The sequence below is a fragment of the Copidosoma floridanum genome, unplaced genomic scaffold, assembly GCF_036245765.1.
Source record: "Copidosoma floridanum isolate Cflo_tuat_1 unplaced genomic scaffold, Cflo_Japanese_pri ptg000004l, whole genome shotgun sequence".
NCBI classification, from domain to species: Eukaryota; Metazoa; Arthropoda; class Insecta; order Hymenoptera; family Encyrtidae; genus Copidosoma; species Copidosoma floridanum.
The window spans coordinates 35,352,975-35,373,733 of record NW_028321881.1 but is presented as its reverse complement, the minus strand read 5'-3'; the positions used below and the strand labels follow the sequence as shown (position 1 = coordinate 35,373,733).

The following is a 20,759-nucleotide window of genomic DNA, read 5'->3' as shown; positions in this document are numbered from 1 at the left end:
ATCTACTACCTTTTCGTTACTAGAAGAGCGATCTGTTTTATTAGCCTCAGACCGAAATAAAGAAGAGTCAGTATCCCGATGCATTAGGGTATGGTGCTTTTGTTGGCAAATCGCACAAAGGACAGATGAGGTGCATTCGTCAAACTTATGCGGGCCTAAAAAATTAAGGCAAAGTTTGGCCTTTTTTTGAATAGCCTTCTTGACATGCCACGGTTTGGTTTTGAAACTGTCGCACAAGCGAAGATAGTGCTCTCCGTTGCAGCAGAGACAAAATACCTTAGACGAAGTAGTTTGATGACTACTCAAAACGTTCCGGTTTTTGTCCTAAGGTTTACCCTATCTTGCAGGGGGGTTTGTAGGCGTAACTTTAGATGTGATAGTGTGAGATTCTAAAGTCAGCAAGTGATTATTTAAAAAAGTCTTGAACTAAATCAAGGTGGGGGGTTCAGTAGAACAACCCAAATTCTTTTGCCAATCCTTAACAGTTCTAAAATCGAGTTTATTTGATACTATCCCTATAAAAAAATCCCCAAGCCCATGTTCAGGTCTTCCAAGATTTTCTAAGGCAGCTAAAGGCCTCAGGCTATTGCTAATTAACTGTTTGAGCTCGGTAGCTGAACCGTTCTTCATGGGGAGAGCTTCAATTATGGTATTAACAAAGCTAGAAACTAATCTTCTAGGGTTATCGTAATAATCGATTAGAGCTGTCCATGCTTGATTATAATTCTTTGCCGTTAGTGGAATACTTTCAATTAAATTGGCTGCCTCGCCGTTTACTTGAGTTCGCAAAAAATGATGCTTAATGGTGGTCGGTACCTCTTGTTTATTATGGACTAACGCACGGAAAACATCACAAAAATTAAGCCATTCTTCTCGTCTACCAGAGAATTGTGGTAAATCAATTCGCGGTAAACTTGAAGAGGAGGTCAACGGATCAGACCCTCTAATTGGGTTGGGAGGTGTCATTTCACCCTTAAGATTATTTAAAAAGTCCGTAAATTCACCTAGATCATTATAATAATGATCCTCACCCTTGATGTAAACTTCTTCTTTGCAATATTCATGATCTTTAGGTAAAGGGATTAAATTCATTATAAGGTTATGAACGGCCTTGAATTCCGCAAAAACGTTGTCAAGTTGTTTTTGCCGTGCTATAGCTTGACCATAAGTCATTTTAGCTTGACCTAATTTTTTAAAATTTGTATAGGTATTCTCAATCTTACTGTAATTATCTAATTGTATCTGAATATAACTCTCCATGTTGCTAACAAGAGGTCTACACGATGGGGTAACAAACTACACTCAAAGCCGTCTAGAAAGTTCTCATAAACAACCAAACTGAATAGGAAATTCAAAGTGGTCAGTGATCCGTTGGGGGCGAAATAAAAGAAAATGAATAAACACAAGTACAGTGTATTTAAATTTTCTTGCGTTGATTTATGAATGCGCAACGTTTCGCTGACAATATGCGTCAGCCTCATCAGGCTACAAAATTAAAATTAAAAAAATTAAAAACACACAATGAGTGATCTGGAAGGCTCAAACACAAAATACAATAAATTTTAATGTAAATTGTTACCACAGGTACGCGAGAATTCGTAAGTTTGGTTGACTTACTCGTACCAGCGCTTATATAGGTGGAGCCGCAAAGGTAGACGGTAAAGGGCGATGAACTCGATCGGGACATGTAAACTTTCGTAGTAAAGAAAGGTATGCTATATTAAAGGAAAGCGCATCCTCCTTTCTATTTATGTTGTGTTTGTCGAGTTTTATATAAAGCATTTCGGAAATAATTCATTTTTTGTAATTGGATTCTTTGTCAAGGATTTTAAAGTTATCCCAATCGAATTCATGGCCAAAATTGATTTGGTGTGCACAAACAACGGAATCAGAGTTTTTAATTTTTATATGTTCACTAATACGGACCCCCGCCGCTTGCTTTGTTTCACCGACATATGACGCAGGACAATTTTTACAATAATACTTATATACTACGTTTGTCTGTTTATGTTTATTCGTTGTATCTTTTCCTAAGCGGACGATATGCTGCAGTTTGTTGTTAATAAGAGGGTAAGTGTAAATATTGTAGGGTTTTAACATGGTTGAAATTTTTTCAAAATTATTGTCGATGTATGCTATGCCAATTTGCAGAGAGGGTAGGTGTTTGTAGTGCTACTGTTACGATTACTATATTTATGTTTTTTTAATCTGACCTTTATGTTTTTATTAATAAAGTTAAAAGGTTAATTGTTTTTTATCAACAGGTTTTTCACCCTAGCAATATTTACACCGTGAAAACGTATACTGGCAAGTAAGATCGCCCTATCAACTAAATTAAAAACAATATTTCTCTTATAGCTAACTGGATGACCAGAAAAATAATTTAAGATTCGTCCGGAAGAAGTAGGTTTTTCAAACCAGTCAAAATTAAAATAAATAGAATTTCTCATTATCGTCATGTCTAAAAAGTTGAGTTTCTTGTCAATCTCTATTTCATATGTAAATTGTAGTTTGGGATAATATAAATTAAAAATGTTTAAAATTTGGTCAATATGGTCAACATTAAAAAAAAGTAATACATCATCTACGTAACGAAAACAAAACGATGGAATAATGTTATAGATATTTTTTAAGATGAAGAGTCAATTATGTTCCAGGTCATCCATTACAAGGTCAGCAAACAAAGGTGAAATAGGAGAACCCATTGGGGTGCCGAAAATTTGTTGATAAAAAATGTTGTCAAAAGTAAAAAAAGTATTATTGAACAAAAATTCTGTACATTGTCGAATTTCATCAACCGGGATTCGACATTTGTTCATTATGGTCACAATACGTCAATCAATGCTCCGTAGTACCAATTCTAGAAGAATATTAGTAAATAGGGAGCTGACATCTAAAGACATTAGTCTATAATTAGTAGTGGGTTTTATATTTTTTAGTTTGTTTTTGAATTTAAAGCTATTATTAATATGTGATATTGGAACGTTGACTGACTTCTTGAGTTCATCGTAAATTACTTTTGCTAGAAAATATACAGGGCTATTGAAAAGAGAGACGATAGGTCGTAAAGGGGCATCGACCTTGTGAATTTTCGGCAAGCCATAACATTTAGCTAGAGTTGTGTCTGTGAGCGACAAAGCGTTGGGGTAGTATGTTCTAGAAAGAAAACCGTTAGAGTTGAGATTCTTTAAAATTTTGGAGGTTCTCTTTTGTAGAGAGTTTAATGGATTTTTTAAAATAATTTCATACGTCAATTAATCAGACAGTAAATTATGCATTCTTTCCACATAGTCACTTTTTTTGAGACAAACCGTAACGTTGCCTTTGTCAGCAGAGGTGAAAAATACATCGGGATTTTTGTTTAGAAAATAATTTAGAACAACTTAATAGGAGTTTAATAATGAATAGAAACTATAGAAAATCACAAGAATCCTAAATCCAGTAAACTATGCTATCCACGACACCGCTAACTCAACCGAGACTCAACACAGTAATCTTGCTTGTTTATATTTATTTATCAAATTATATTTCAATATCTTATTAAATAATACGCAAAAGACATATTTAGATTCAAACGAAATTAATAATGACGTAAAATACAAACTAATTTCCACGCAAAAATAAAGATCATTTAAATAAGTTTTCAAAAGCTTAACAATTATTATTATTATAAAACAAATAATTATAAACTAACCGTTTGATCTTTTATTTTTCGCTTGCTTATTTTGACTTATGTTTTACTAGTGCAAGTTCGAGTTCGATGCGGCGGATTTGATGCGTGGGGACAGCTACTGTGGCGTAGTATCAATAGGTGTGGTCTTCCTGTTGGTGATCTAATGACCAGAAGGTAACGAAAACTCAGCAAGTTGACTGATGTCTTCCTTCTGGTGATGATGAGCAGGGCAAGCGAATTTCGCTTATTTACTACCTTGGTTTGATGAGTGCTGCAATTTAGACGATTTGAATAAACGTGTTGGTCTAATTTTAACGTTACTGGTGCTCATAATGCATGAGACTTTCTCGGCAAGTTTGAGAAAAAAAAAACTTCTACGGATAAGTGCTGTGAATATAATATGATTCACCTTTAATAAAGGGAGTAGTTCAAAGTACTCCCGTAGATAGTATACATATATATATATATATATATATATATATATATATATATGTATATAGTGAGAACGAGAGCGTCTCTACTATTTGTGTGTACGAGCGCGACACAACGTGATAGAAAGAGAATGCACGAGAGCGTCTCCTCTATGTGTGTAAACAAGCGCGACACAACGTAATAGAAAGGGAATGCGCGAGGGCGTCTCCTCTATGTGTGTGTACAAGCGTGACACAAAAATGTATACAGAGGAAGAGAAAACGCGCGAGAGCGTCTCTTCTATATGTGTTTACAAGCGCGATACAACGCAATAGAAAGAGAACGCACGATAGCGTCTCTTATATATGTGTACATAAGCGCGACACAACAATAAATATTGAGGAAGAGAGAGAACGCGGATTGAAATTAAGTTTAACAATTCGTAATATTACGACAAAAGAAAAGTTCAATAGTAAAAGAAAGCAACGAGACTGGTAAATAGAGTACGACCAGCTCGTTGTGAGAGTTGAAGGAGAACTAGCCATAGCAGCTCACTACACTCGAGACACGCATCTATAGTCGTGCGCCAGCGACTCCTATAACACAAAAAGCTAACTGTACAAGCATACATACCATCTCTTTCTCTCCTGCATTCGCCTACTTATATATAACGTCAAATACATAAGGATGCATACTAATACGTAAGCTATAGTATACTACTTGTTCAGAATACATATATTTTAAGTACATTTAAAATAAATACAGTTTAGTATTCAGTGAACTGAAAACTGAACAATGGGAGTTTAGCCGAACATAAATAATATTACATTGTATGAAAGTAAAATATTTGAAAGCGTGCCAGAGGTTAAACGAAATAATACACAGAACAAAAAGGCAGAAGTAAGAAGCTTAATAAGATACGAAAGTGCTGGTTATAGAGTACTCATAATTAATAAAATTATAATTGCTAGAAATGTTTATATTGTAGAGGATGATGTTAAATTATTAGGTTTTACTGGTGAAAAAAATAAAAATTTTTACGGTAAAGAAAATGATAATAATGATTGTAAGTTAATGTTCAAGAGTTTTTAAGAAAAGTCAGTTTAAACATTTTTTCTTACTCTTTATTTTTCTTTATTTAGACAACCTTTCACGTCTTGACGCTACTGTGATTCGTAAAGAAGTGTCATAAGCCTGCATCACTGTAAAAAAAGCGCAACATTTTCCTCGTTACTAAGGAGATCCTCGTCATTTGCTACCTGGCGCAACCATCCACGAGAACACCTCTTACCCCGTATCGTGACGTCCTATCATTCCAAGCGGCCCCAGATAATCACTTCCTTTTCCCAGATTTCCGTGCTCGACACGCCTACGCAGCAAGTTTATCCCAGCTGTGCTGAACTTTTATTAATTTATGCGCACCCTTCTCAACAACGATGCAAACCCACAGCACCTCATATAGAATTACTTTTTCCCATCGGGAGCACCCTCTCTCTTACGTGAAACTTCAGAGTTTCCTACTTTTGCAAAACGAACCAACTTTCTAGTTGATCCATCTAAAACACCATTAACTGTCTTTACTTCAGAAACTTGAACTTTAGTGTCCAAACCCGGTATTGTTTAAATAATTACACCTTTCCTCTACTGATTTCGTTGCAAACTGTTATCTGAAATGAGAACTATATTACCTACTTTGATGGAATTATTACTGTTATGCCACTTTTTTCTCGGAGTCAGTGATGGAAGGTATTCTTTTAACCACCTTCCCCAAAAACTGTCAGCATAATGCTGTGCTACTTGCCAGTGTTTACTCAAACAAAGCATTTTTTATACTATTTAAATCTTATAGTATCTGACGATGTCCCAATCAAAAAATGGTTTGGCGTAAGAACTTCGTCTTCTTGAAGATCAAGTGATACATGCATAAGTGGACGTGAGCTTACACTGTGCTTAATCTCGGTCAATGCGATCAACAAACATGTATCAGACATCACTTGGTACTTTAATAGGGTTACTAGAGCGATTTTTACCGAACGAATTAAACGCTCCCATGCACTGCCTATATGCGAAGCGCTAGGAGGATTAAATTTCCATTTTATTTCCTTTTGTGCTGCAAAATCGCTAATCTTTTTATCGTTAAATTTTTATATTATAAGTTTTAATGTATTGCTCACTACTTTAAAATGTGTAGCATCATCGCAATAAATAATCAATAGTTGCCCCCTTGCTTGTAAAATCTCGTGATTCTCATTACATGGATCTTAATTTAAAATCCTACTTTCTTTTGAAATTAGCTTCGTATTCTTAAATGCTTGAATTACATCAAAAATTGTTTTACGTTGACTCAATCTAATACATAACTTGTTTGCTTTAGAAATCATTTTCACGAAGGTAAATTTTTATTTTTCGTATCTTAAATATAGCTTTATAGGGTAGTTCTACAGTGATCAAAATTCTTTTCCACGAAGAAAATCTAGATAAATCTAAAATAATGCTCTGTAATTTAAGTAGTAGCTACAATATTCTTGTATTTTAATGCATCACGTTCTATTTTTTTTATTTTTTACTGTTGAATTCTGGCCATTTTATTTCATTCTCTTGCAAAAACGTCGGACCCAAGAACCATCTACTCTTCTGAAATAACGCATCTGGCATGTATCGCGTACCATCGTCAGCTGAATTATTTTTGGTACGTACCCATCACCACTGGAATGTATAAGTATTTTCGTTTATTTAACTTAGTCTATTTGCAATGAAAGTTTCAAATTCTCGTGGCACTTTTTTAATCCAATGTATCACGATTTCAGAATCAGTCAAAAATACTTGTTTTCAAACCCGTATATCATGTTCATTTTCTATTATTTTAACCAATCTTGTTAATAGTACCACAGCTTGTCATTTGAGTCGAGAAATTGTAATATTTTTTAACACTGCGACATTTTTTAATAGTGCGACGTCATTTTTACCATTATAGTTAACATGTAAAATTTATTATATGACAAAGAAAATCTCCAATACGTCGCATAAACTTTTGAGATTGCATCGCAAAACATACGTAGTTCATATTTATCTTCTTGTAAGTACAATAACTGATAACATCGATCAAAGCGGCAATATTTCAATCATCCGAATTCGCGTAACCAAAGCTTCCAATGTGCATACTCGTCATCGCGAACTCTCTCATCCCAGCTAACTCCGCTCGACCATATTTCTTGCATAAAAATCACTGCTATCACCACTCAAAAAATCAGGAGTAATTATGTCCGTGTTAATTTTAAAGCTTAATTTGTCAGTTGAATTTAACCAATGCAAACATAAAATTTTTTACACTTCATTTTGATTGTTTTCTACCGTAATTTATTTATTTGTCTCGGCTGAATGGACCTTTCGAATTATTAAATCATCGTTACTCGCCCACCCATACATGATCCACGTGCGCATCTATTTCTTCTACCTGTAAAACTTGTGTTGATGCTTTCTTGATGAACTTGCAACTATCAAGACAGTCATCCATGTAAAAGCTTTCGATTAAACTATTGGCCGCATGTGGATATTTTGAAATAAAAAGACTCGCGTTCTTGTTTTTAATGTAAAGAGCCAAACAGGGTGATAATTTCGCGCTGAATCACATAGAAGTCATGACGTATTCTACCAGCTTTGAAGACTTATTCTCTCCCCTCCAGAAAAAACGTTGGAAAACTTGATCGTGCTTCTGAATTTAAATTTTTTTAAATTTATCTTTTAGGTTCGCTTTAAATTCGTATCTGTATTGTCTTAAGCTCATTAAGACTTATATCCGTGACTTTAACAAATTGGGGCCAGGTAATAAAAAGTCATTGAAACTTACTCCAGCTGTTTTAGTGGCTGCATCAAAAACTAAACGCTCTCTACCAGGTATGTCTATATGTCATACACCAAAATGCGGTAAAAACCAAAGTTTTTTATTTTTTGAACTTTCTTTGTATGGTTCAGCATAATTATCATCTATTAATCTATTCGTTTTGCGAGTATAAATTTCACTGTTATCTCTATCTCATGTATGTTTTCTCTCGTTTATTTGAAATCTTCGAAAGGCAATTGCGCGCCGGTCCATGAGTACCTTATCGTCATTTTTCCACGATAAACCGATCTCCCACCGCCCATTAATTTATGAGCTTGTTTTGTTTAAATTTTTAATTGCTCTTCTATTCTCGTCCATCTCTTTTACAAAACAACTTATTCCTAACGCGTCAATATCAAAAAAAGATTTTATCATTTTATCAAATTCGTTATGTTTCAATAATCGCTTACTTTTTCTCTCAGTCTCATTATATTTGATCACATTTACCTGCATTAATGTTGGTAAAAAACTCATTCCGTGTATAGACCACCCGAGTAAGCTTCGAGAAACCAACAAATCTTCCGAGCTTAAAAAATAAAATTCACGTGTTAAAATTAAATTACAGTGAGTCTGTCCTATCAGTAAGTCCGGAGCCTTAAAATAAGGATTGATCTTAATCCCTGTCTTATTTAAGCAAAGGTCTGATAAATTAGCGCTAACACATTGCATGGGCAGAGTAAGGTTTTTAACAACTAAGACATTATTCACACTGTAAAGCTCCGAATCGATTCTTATTTTAAAACTTACTTCCTTACTCGCCATAGTAACATCATTTTCTACGCCAAAACCTTGTTAAGTCACATTTATCGAATTTTCTTTTGGGCCAATTTCTCTTACAATTTTGGATCCTAATACTGTGACTGCTGATCTTTCATCTAAAAGCGCATAAATTAATTTTGAAGACTTCAAACCAATCGCAAGCACTGAAACAATTTTTAGTAATATACCTGATTTTAGTCAACTATAAGTATTTGTACCTTGAAGTTTACCTGCTTGCTCTTTGTTTATTTGAGAGTTGCAAGTCATATTTTGAGATTGATTCGAAGTTTGAGTCTCACTATGCAGTATCGTGTGATGCTTTCTCTTACATAATTTATATGATTCTTGCTCACATTTTTTTTGAGTGAGAGCTTCTCTAAAACAATCATAGCATTACTTTTGCGCTCGCATGACTCTCCAACGTAAAAAGGTTTGCGCATTCAAAAAATCTCTGCAATTTTCAATCAAGTGATTTTTGCGTAGACAATAAGCATTAGAATAGCTTTTTTTTTCAATAAGAGAGCATTAAGACTCATCTACGTTCGTTTTTAGTACAGAGCTTTTATGTACATAGGAATTTCGCGATGATTTCTTACTCTTTTCACGTGTTGAGTCGTTCGAGCGTGCATCGAAAACTCCTGCACTCAATAACCTTTCAGCTTCTTGATAAAGGAATTCCGAAAGCTTTTCTTAATCGGACTTATTGCTAGTTTGAGTTGAAGCAAAACGAACGTAATTATGAAGCATAGAGCTTGGGAGTTTTTGTATAACATCATTAGCCAAATCAATGTTGTATAAATAGCCTGTATCTTTTAAGGTTTTTATTACATTCATTGCATTTTAAAAATTTGTAGCAAAATCAATAAAACGTATTTTATGTTGTTCAAATCGTGGCAAATCTTTAATCTCTTTGACAATGTGCGATAAAATGATCTGAGAATCACCGTATCTCATTTTAAGAGTTTTCATTATTTCCCTGGCACTATTCCCTGCGGAAAACAACGTTTTGGTAGCATTTCGTGCATCTCCCTTCAAACAATCGTACAGGCGTATCAAATTTTCGTTATCAGTAAATTGACCCGACTTTAAAGAATATTCGTATGCTTCTTGAAATCTGATCCAGTCAAGTGGATCTCCTGAAAATGACGATAAATTTTTCGAAGACGTCATACGATTCACAAATCCAGAATCATTAGAATTAAAAGAGGTTTTTCTTATTGTTAAAAAAGTTTGTTCTATTGCTTTGGCGATTCGAATTGCGGGATCTTCATCTGAATGAAACCTATTTGAATTATTTTGATTATCGAAATTATTAATATTAGAATTACGGGAATAATCTCTTGGAATATTTTCATTTAATAAACAATTACCATCTCTAACCTGTACCGTTGATGTCAACAAATTTAATACTTGCATTCTATTGGTGGCTTGCGCTGACTCTTCTTGAAAAAATGATAAAGCTGACGGTGACGAAAGCTCGTCGCCAAAATTGACCTCAAACTCACGACAACGATGTGATGCACGTTTACGTGCTGCTGCTGACGCTGGTGGTAGTAGAAACTCGTAGTTAAAGTAATTTGTAGATTCTGTGATACGATGACGAGGTGGTGTGCGTTGACGCACTACCGCTTGTGCTGGAGGTGGCAAAGATTCGTTGTCTAGGCCATCCGTAAAATCTGCAATGCGTCAACGAGATGGCGCGCGTTCACCCTCTGGTGCTGGAGAAAGTGGAGGCTCGTCGTCGAAGCCATTCACAGCAGTAGGAGAAAAACAGCTAGGCACACATGACCACGCAAAGGATAGTCGGAATGGACCTGGAGGTAGTGGCGGTAAAAGTTGGTCGTCGGAGCTGACCATTGCAGCAGAAAGAAGACGGCGATGTACATACAAGCGCGCAGGAGCTTTTGGATAGGACCTAGAGATGGCGATGGCAAAAGTTCGTCGTTGAAGCCAAGCGTGGCAGCCGGAGAAAGATGACGAGGCACACGTGAGCTCTCAAGGGCCAGTTGAATAGGATCTGGAGGTGACAACGGCGAAAGTTCGTCGTCAAAGCCAACAGATACAGCAGAAGCAAGATGGTGAGGTGCCCGTGAGCGCGCAGGGGTTGGTTGGACATAAGCTGGAGGCGGCGGCGGCAACAGTTCTTCGTTGGAGCCATTCACAAAATCTGAAATATGAAGACGAAGTGGCGGGCGTTTACACGCTGCCGCTGGTGCTGTAGGTGATAGAAGCTCGTCGGTGAGGCCATCTGAAACATTTGTAGTACGTTGTATGTTTTTTTTATTCTTTATTTTTCTTTATTAAGACAACTTTTTACATCTTTACGCTACTGAGACTCGTAAAGAAGTGTCGAAGGCCTGCATCGCTGTTGAAAAGAAGAGTGTAACGTTTTTTTCATTGCCAAGAAAATCCACGTCATTTGTTTCTTGGTGCAACCATCCGCAAGAATATCTCTCGCCCCGTATCAAGACGTACTATCATTCCAAACAGCCCGAGACAATCACCTAGTTCTCTCAGATTGTCATGCTTGCAACGCCTACGCAGCAACAATATCCTTGCTGCGCTCAAACTCTTACTAATTTATGTGAGTCCTTCTTTACAACGTTGCAAATCAAAAACGCCTCACATAAAATCGCTATTTCCCATCAAGAACAATAATAGTGGCAATAATGATTTGGTTTTTTAAAGAAAATATTAAAACTATAAAAAGTAATAAAACTACAAATAAGAATAATAGTACAATGTGAAGGTCTAGTATAACGCGCAAGGAACCAGAAAGGTATAAACCAAAAAATTATGCTATACGTATTTACGTAGATTATCTTAGTGCAAACACTTCACCAAATTATAATGAAGCAATAAGTGATTAACAGTGTGTAAACAAGAAAGAAGCTATGGTTAAGAGAATAAATTGCATTATCAGAAATAAAACTTATAAAGTAGCAGATAGACCAGAAAATAAAAAAGTTATTAATGTAAAATAGATGTATACCAAGAAATTAGACAAGAAATATGAAGCCAGATGAGTTGTAATAGGTTTTTTATAAAAAGAAAAAATTGACGAGATATATTATTCATCTGCAGCAAAAACACAAGTTCTCAAAATTTTATTGGCTTATTACTTACAAAAAAATCTAATGATAAATCAAATGGATATGGAATCAACTTTTTTGAATGGGAATGTAAGATCTAAAGTGTATGTTAAACAACAAGAATCTTATAATGATGGAGCAGGCAGGGTATGCAGGTAAAAAAAAGCATTAAATGATTTGAGACAGAGCCCTATAACGTGGTATAAGTGTTTGGATACATATTTAAAAAGTTTCAATTTTAAAAAATGCGAGAAAAATTATTGTTTGTATTATACACATGATAAATATAATTTAATTTATGCAATCATATATGTCGATGATTTATCAATATGTACTGCAAGACAAAATAAAATTAACGAAACAAAAAAGGGTATTAACAGATAAATTTAAGATGGAAGACATAGGTAATGTTAATTCATTTCTTAGTATAAATATTGATGACAATCGTAAAAGTGGTATAATGACATTAGATCAGGAGAGATATATAGAATCTTTATCAAAAAAGTATGACATAATAAACGCTCAATTATATGAAACTCCAATGGAGCAAGACTTAAAATGTTAGCCTGCACTATCAGCATCTGAATCTAAAAACTACAGAAATTTGATAGGACAACTTTTATGTATAAGCTCAGGAACAAGGCCAGATATCAGTTATAGCGTAAACTATTTTAGTAGATTCTCAAACTATTTAAATCAAACTCATTAAAACTATGCAATAAGAATCTTATAATATTTGTATTTAACAAAAGATATGAAGTTAACGTATGAAAGAAACTATAAAGTAGATATCTTGCCTTGTTCTGTGCATGCAGACTGGACAGGTTATGAAGTTAATAGAAAATTTACTACTGATTACGTTTTAAAGGTGTTAAGAAATGTGATTTATTGAGATCTAAAAAACAAGAAAGTGCAACAAAATCTTCAACGGTAGCTGAGTATGTGGTGTTGTCTGAAAGCGTGAGCAAAATCTTATGGATAAGAGAAATATTAAAAGATTTCCTAATTATTTTTATTAAATCAATAAACATTCTTAAAGATAACTCTGGTGCGATAAGAATTGCTAAATTTGATAACTATGCAAAAGACTCGAAATATATCTAAACACATTTTTACTTTAAAAATGAAAACTGTTCTGAAAGTACAATTAATATAGTAAAAGTAAACTCAGAAAATAATGAAGCAGAAATTGTTACTTAAGTGTTATAGAGAATTAAATTTGTTCAGTAAAAAAAGAATTTACGATTGATCTAAAATAGAAACATGATTAGTCAAAATTTGTAATATGTTAAAATTTTAAATTTAAGGAGGCGTGTTAAAAAATAAGTAAATTTGAAATTACGCAAGCGAAGCTGGGATGCTAGGCAGAGAGCATGTGTAGGAGCTCTCGGTTCTCGTGATTGATACGTGTTTGATGACGATATGTATATTCAAAGTATAGATATATATATAGATAACCTTTGCTGAGGAAAGGTACCTTATGATAGATATGAAATGTTAATTATAATAAATTCAAGTATATTATAAAAAATATTTTTAAAGTATTTATTTTCCCAGGCTCATTAATTTTTAACAGGAACAACAGAGCTATTGTTTCATTAACGTTACGTGTAGGGTTTGAGCTAAGCTTTCGCTTATTGCTCAGGATTCCTTTTACTTAAGTCTTCTGTTCGGGCGGATAGATGAACGAAAATAGATCGCGATACAAGGCAGAAAGGTACGTGAGGGAGGTGCAATCCCACTTTAGCCACTCTCGCGATACGATGCAAAGGTTCCGTGAGCAGATCAATTCGCTTGCTCCTTCGCACAAAGACAAACAGCTCAAGGGGTTCAGGAGGGCTGCTTGTGAGGATGGGTGCGTGGGTAGAAACTAAAAAGGTAGGTTAACGTTAAAATTTTTCTTACTGTTTTTCTTAATTGATTGAAAATATTTGCGGCAACCTGAATCAACCGATAGTTTTGACGGCGGTAACTGGGATAAATTGGAAGAGTACCGCCAATTGAGAGCAGCAGTATATGAAACTTGACCAAGATGAGTCAAGCAGAGGACCTCGACCGAAGAAGAGTCGAGGATGGTAGGACTAATTGATTGAGACTGGACAGTGAAGGAGGCTTTGGGCCTTTTATACGGTTTCGTATTGGTCAATTCGGGGGTGCCATGCTTGCGTACACGCATAGTTGGGGTATTGAGAAGAGGTCCTGAATGCGAATCGGAAAAGCGATCATCGAATGAGAAAGATTGGTTTCTAGATCACGTTCTTGCTTGATTTGGGGCCGCCACTTAGGTTCGAGAACGTTATGTTTTGCAAGCTTAGGAGATCCTCTTCCCAGTCCAACACACTACAGAGAGGGGAAACAATATTCCTCCTTCTCCCGTCTCCCCTTACATCTAGCATTTCTTATAACTAATGTTGTTACTCAAGTAGCGTTAATAATTAAAAAAGCGAGCAGTGAACACAATTATAGTTAGCACAAGCAGTGAAAAAAAAAATACAAGTAATAGTAACAAATGTAGTAGTAATTATTCCAGTAGTGGCAATAGTAGTAATAATCGCAAAGTGATAGTACAAATAATAATGATAATAACAACATTAAACGAAATAGTAATAGTAATCTAAGTATAAATGTTGCCAATAATTATCATATTGTTTTACTCATATTTTAGCAGTGGCCATATTAGTGATAATCGCAAAGTGATAACTCAAGTAGTTGTGATGATGACAACATTAAATGTAAAAGTTATATTAATCTAAGTATAAATGTTGCCAATAATTATTATGTTGTTTTATTTATACTTTTAGTAGTGGCAATATTAGTAATAATTTCAAAGTGGTAATACAAATAATAATAATAAAAACAAGATTAAACCTAATAGTAATAGTAATCTAAGCATAAATTTTGCAAACAACCATCACATTGTTTATTTTTATTTTTAGCAGTGGCAATATTAGTAATCGCAAAATGATTACTTAAATAATAATGATGATAACAACACTAAACGTAAAAGTAATAGTCATCTAAGTATAAATGTTGCCAATAATTATTATGTCGTTTTATTTATACTTTTAGTAGTGGCAATATTAGTAATAATCGCAAAGTGGTAAAACAAATAGTACTGATAAAAACAACATTAAACTTGATAGTAATAGTAATCTAAGTATAAATGTTGCCAATAATTATCATATTGTTAATTTACATTTTTAGCAGTGACAATATTAGTAACAATCGCAAAGTGATAAAAGAAATAACAATGATAATAACAACATTAAACGTAATAGTTATAGTATTCTAAGCATAAATGTTGCCAATAATCATGATATTGTTTATTTATATTTTTAGCAGTGGCAATATTATTGATAGTAAGAAGGAAAGGAAAATGGCCTGTTTGGTTGTACATGGTAGTGGTGGCATGGGGTTGCTTGTTACAGTGCAGGAGTAAAGAGGGTACCAATGCCCAACAAGGTGTGTGGCTTCGTTTCCTTTGAGTAAAAACAATATTTGTTGTTTGTCACCTTTTGGAATTTCTCACAAGTTGGCGTGTTTTTATCGTCTGAGTTTTCAGGGAAAATTTTATTTAGGGTTATAAAGGAGCACTGCATGCAGGTGTGTTTTCTATGAAACGTTTTTCTCTCGAAGGTGATGAGAAGCGTCGAATGCCTCTCCCTTTCGATGCTGTTTATGCGGATGGATAGAAGTAGTAGAGAACGAGGACAGTGCAGAGGAGTGGGTGTGTCTGGTAGTTTAAAATTTTTGAGGATTTGGCTGCGGATATTACACTATTATTAAGGAGGTACAAAAAATAGACTGTTTATTCCAAATAAAGGCTATAAACTCACCTTTAATGAGAGATCTGCTTTAATTTTCTACCCGAGGCTCCGTGCTTGCATTGAGCAGTTGACCTTTTGTGTGTTGACAGAAATTAAAAAAAAATTTTGATAAGTTAGCAACCTTAAATATTTGTACAGTAGTTTACGTGCTGTGGGTATATTGAATTATGTTGTAATATATTTAAGTAAATGCTGCCTTATTGTATGTAATATACAAAAAAAGTGTAAGTAAAGTGTATCAATTTATGTATCATATCTTATTTTAACACTTTACTAAATATCTTGAATGTTTTGTGATAACTACGTACTTTTAAAGGTTTAATTATACAACGTGTGATTAAAAAAAAATCTTTTTTTGTTGTACAGCAAATGTTTAGCTTAATAGATTCCCAGCTAGATACTTAACACATCAATATATTAAAATTAATATGTGAAAATGGTAAAGAGATTTGTTTAATAGATGGTCCCGGAGGATCAGGAAAAGTTTTTTCATATAAAACATCAATTTATTACTTTATACTACAATGAATAAGGTTTTATATCAGTACCACTACTGAAATAAATGACCAGCCATAAAACTTTTCTCTCACCTTTGGATTTATCTAATATTCATACAGCATGTTTTAAATTTGAATGTGAAGCAAAAAAAGCGTACAGTTGGTAATATTGTTTAGGGTAAGGCTTCAATGATTTCAAAAAAGTCTTTAGAGATAGTGGACAGGAATTAGCATGATTTGTGTCATTTATACATACGTTTTGGAAATAAATTAATAATTTCAGAAAGAGACTTTTGTTAAACACTTTCTATTATAAAAAGTGGTAATAGAAGTACGGTTACATCGAAAACTATTGAGTCATTATTTCTTTGGATTTATTTCCATATTTTAGAATGAAATACAGATATTCGTTTGATTAATAAAAATTTTTCAAAATAACTTTTAGAAACTAGAGAGAGAAAGGTAAAATCATTAAACATTTCTGAAAAATGACAAGTCAATGATGTATATATGTTATACTGACTTCTTATAATGAAACCACTGATTTTTTAAAAGACAAAATTTTCAATCTAATAAAAATTAACAAGACAATTTATTATGGCATAGCTCATGCCTCATTAAAAGGTGTCGATAAATTGGATAACATTTGCATGAATTTTTCTATTGAAGTACTGAACAATATTAGTAAAGGTTTTCCACTCCATTAACTTAATTTAAAAGCTGGAGAAATACTCATGTTCATGAGTAATAAAGGCATAGCCAACGTTTTTTGCAATGATACATAATAAAGACTTGAAAAACTATTTAAGTATAGTAATGAAGCTGAAATAGTAACAGAAAAAAATCTTCATACCAAAAGTACTTTAATTTTTTATCAATTTAAAACTTTAAATACAGGTCATTACCTCGTTGATACGTTTATACTTTATAAAAAGCAACTTTTTTAGTCTAATCGTTTACTATGACAGTTAAAAAATTCTGAGGGTCAAGTTTAGATAAAGTAGGTTTGTACTTAAAAAAGGCTTTATTCTCTTATAGAGAACTATGCGCATTGATATTTAGATCAAAACTGAAAAAGGGGTATTGATGCAAACTTAACGTGAAAATAATTCAGGATGTGAAAATGCTGTTTGGAAAGAAGTTTTTGGATAGTAGGTAATAATACACTTTTTGAAAAAATAAATTAACGAATTCAAAGTCATCACATAAATTATGAAAACATTATAAAGTATTAGTACGTGACATAATACATTAATATTTCATTACGTTACAATTTTATTAAAAATAATGAGAGTTCAAATTTTGATTCTGGATAACTTTTTTTTTTTTAATATAATCATGCTTTTAATTTTTCTTAGTACAAATTGCTTAATTTTTGCAATTACTTCGTAAACGTATAAGAAAATAATAATTTAAGAGAGAAAAATTTCAAGACTTTGTACTTAAAATCTTATCTTATAAAAATTGTAGCTGTATATAGAATAGTAACTTTTGCGTGTTGAATAGTTATTTTCAATACGTATACTATTAGGGTGTGCACACGATACGTGTAGACGAGGTGGATGGTTCAACCTTAAACGGGCCAGTTTTTCCCGAATACCCTCCTCGGCGACTCCTTCTATAATATGATGCATGGATCCCAGCCGTTGAGGTGCTGTCAGGACTAAAGATCACTACGGTTTGTATGTCGTTGTTTGTCGTCCCTGCAGGGATGCCTGCTGACCAAGACGCGAAATTGTTTCACACTGCTCGAGGTCTTGCCAATCTTGCGTCCTCTCTCAGCAGGATCAGGAGAAACCAGCACCAAGGATCAACCCCAGGACGTTACTTAAAATACTAGGGACAGCGAAAATCTCGAAAAATGTCGCAGCCGCAACAATAACAACAAATTGTGCAGATGAACACTTCACATGTGCTCGTAGATTTAAGCTATTTCATATTTGTTTCATTTCCGAAAAGTTTTAAAACAGACAGATTTTTAAAGAAAAAAGTAAAAACGAGCAAACGCATAGGAATCTGAAGGAATTATTACAAGTTATAAAAATGATAATCAGTTTTTTTTATTTCTTTTATTTTACGGCTATTTCTGAGAACTGTGCTTAATAGGCTTGGCAATGCTGTGTTACTATGCATTTATATGCTATTGTCATGGGCATGGTGGAAAACCACCTCAAATTTATTTGTGACATCAATCACTTACGCAGAAAAGGGGGCCTTCTTTTACTTGGCTTCCAAACCGTTAGACCACAGCTGGAATACACACATGAGAAAGTAGATTCTTAGGTAAGAGAGCCAAGTGAGCAAAGGTTGAGTCTTAAAATCGTGAGCAAACGTTACCAAGCTTATGAGTTACGAGATCCGCATACTGAACCACTGTGCTACAAAGGTGATGACCACCACGGTATCTTTTATTTTTTTACTAATTAAGTTTTAATAAAAATGTGTAATTATTTCATGTTATACGATAATACGTTAATTCTTATAACTAAATGTATAAAATAAATGATAGAAACAAAAAAAAATCAATGCACCACAGATCTTATGCTTATTTAAATTTTTAAGAAGTATTAATTTCAATGTTTTTTTTTATTTGTTGCTGATAAGTATGAAATTGAGTTATTTTCCTCCTGGGTAGTGTGGAACAAATCTATGACTATATACAGCTAAGAGATCGTTTACTAGGAGTAAGAGCTGCCGCTTGTTACTGCTGGCTACAGCTAGTTGCAGCTAATCACAGGAAGCATAAGTTAGCCATAGTCTCATGTATAGTTTGTATATACACAAGCTTATCGATGTACTGTAGACTGAGTTGCTACTAGCTGTTGCTATTCACTGCCTTCTTTGTTTGGCTAATAATTGCTGCTGAGAGCTGTAGCCAGAGCGAATGGTGGCTCCAACTGCTAACTATAAACTGTGCCTAATGATAACAGTATTTAAAATATATTGCAAAGGGCGTAAGGAGTAGCAATGCAGAACAACTTGATTGAGTTTAAACAACGGACAAATCTGTAAAATTATCCCTTATACGGCGAGAAGCACTGAAACGTTAACGTTGTTTCGAAAATAGTGGGTGGCTTCGAGAAGGGAGGGGAGGCTTGCTGGAGTCATAAGAAAGAAGATTTTTAATGGGCTAAAATAACGGTCAAATTAACGGAACTTTTTTATTTGGCAGGTGGGCTGTAGGGCGGGGGGGTTAGTTGAAAAAAAAACTTTTCAATGGTTTTTCAGGAAGATGCTTAGAAGTAGACGTGGATTGGTGGGAGGCAGGGGGCTGGTACGGGAGGTAGTGTGGACAGCCCAGCTTTATAACTATATAATATCGAAAGATGTATATCTACGTGTTTGTGTATGTATAACCATTTTGACAGCTTACAAATGCCCAAAGCAAGTTTTTTTTTAATTTTTTGAAAGAACGAAATATTTGAAAACAGTGCGTGTAACTACGTTGGGTCAAACAATTTTGTAAAATTGTCCAAGAATTTCTGGTAAATTCAGTTTTTGTTCTAAAACTTACTACCGTGTAAAGAAAGCTTAAGAATGAACCTTTCTCATTAAGTGACTTGAAAAGCTTAAAAATATTATGAACTTCTTGACAAAAAATTTGATAAATCAAATTTACACGAGACATATACGTCGTAAACTCTTGACTCTTATTCTACGTACAGTATGTTCTGAATATACACAGAAAACAAATTAAATTTCACTTACCGACTTCATTTAATGAGAAGAGTATTGAATTACTTTTTTATAATCATTGAATGAATTCTATAAAAAGGATCCTTTCAGAAAGTATGCATAGTAGTTCTATTAGAAGTTCTACACGTATACTGATAGATTACTTTTCTCATAATTAACAGATATTTTGGCAAGACATTTTCGAAGAACAAGCATTGTCTGAAGTTAAAATTACTTATGCATGCTTCATTTAGTCTAAAATTTATTTCAAACATTCAAAATTGTTGTAAGAGTGTTTTAAAAAAATCAAAAAATCTCTTTGGCTTAGCTTGAATTCAAACTGACTGATTCTAGGCCTCATATTTTATTCAAGTGATAAGAGCTGACTAGTCCCACTGTAGGTATAGTATTACACCAGTTCAAAATTTATCAACCTTATATTGCGGAACTTGCAAGACGTTGCATTTTGCTATTTCTATTTTGATAACTGTTAAGAAATGTGATGAGTCCATTATTGTTATAAGTTATAACTATTTTTAAAATAAGAAAATGCGCTTGCTTTATATTTAAAAAAATGTTTAGGATGTACTTGTTGATAAGTTTGAGCACTGATAGGAGCGAATATAAGATAATTTTTTTATTGAAATCAGTTAGGTTGGTCAGATGAATTCTTACAAATTATCGCGTACATTTGTTTTATTTATTTGTTGTACGGATAAGAGTCTTACAAACACTTTTCAAAATTTAAGAGATTTGTTTAAAAAATGACTTTTAATACTTACTCAAGAACTCAGATACCTTCTATTATTGACACTTAAGATTTTGGTAAAACAGCCACGTTTTATATTTATGAACATTTTATCTAAAAAGACCTTAAATTAAAAAAAAAAAAAAAAAAAAAAAAAAAAAAATCCGATAAAGCTGTTGATGCTATCCAGGACAAAT

The 20,759-nt window shown here is 33.7% G+C and overlaps 1 protein-coding gene across 1 annotated transcript; it reads right to left on the bottom strand.

The window, feature by feature from the left end:
* Positions 1–426: 426 nt before the first annotated feature.
* Positions 427–1,173, bottom strand: LOC149375828 (uncharacterized). The gene has a single exon (XM_089596846.1). The coding sequence runs from the start codon at positions 1,171–1,173 to the stop codon at positions 427–429; it is 747 nt and encodes a 248-aa protein (XP_089452972.1).
* Positions 1,174–20,759: the final 19,586 nt, after the last annotated feature.

Bases quoted from the DNA above. Each gene is read 5' to 3' on its own strand.
- LOC149375828 (XM_089596846.1), bottom strand. From the start codon at position 1,173: ATGACTTATGGTCAAGCTATAGCACGGCAAAAACAACTTGACAACGTT.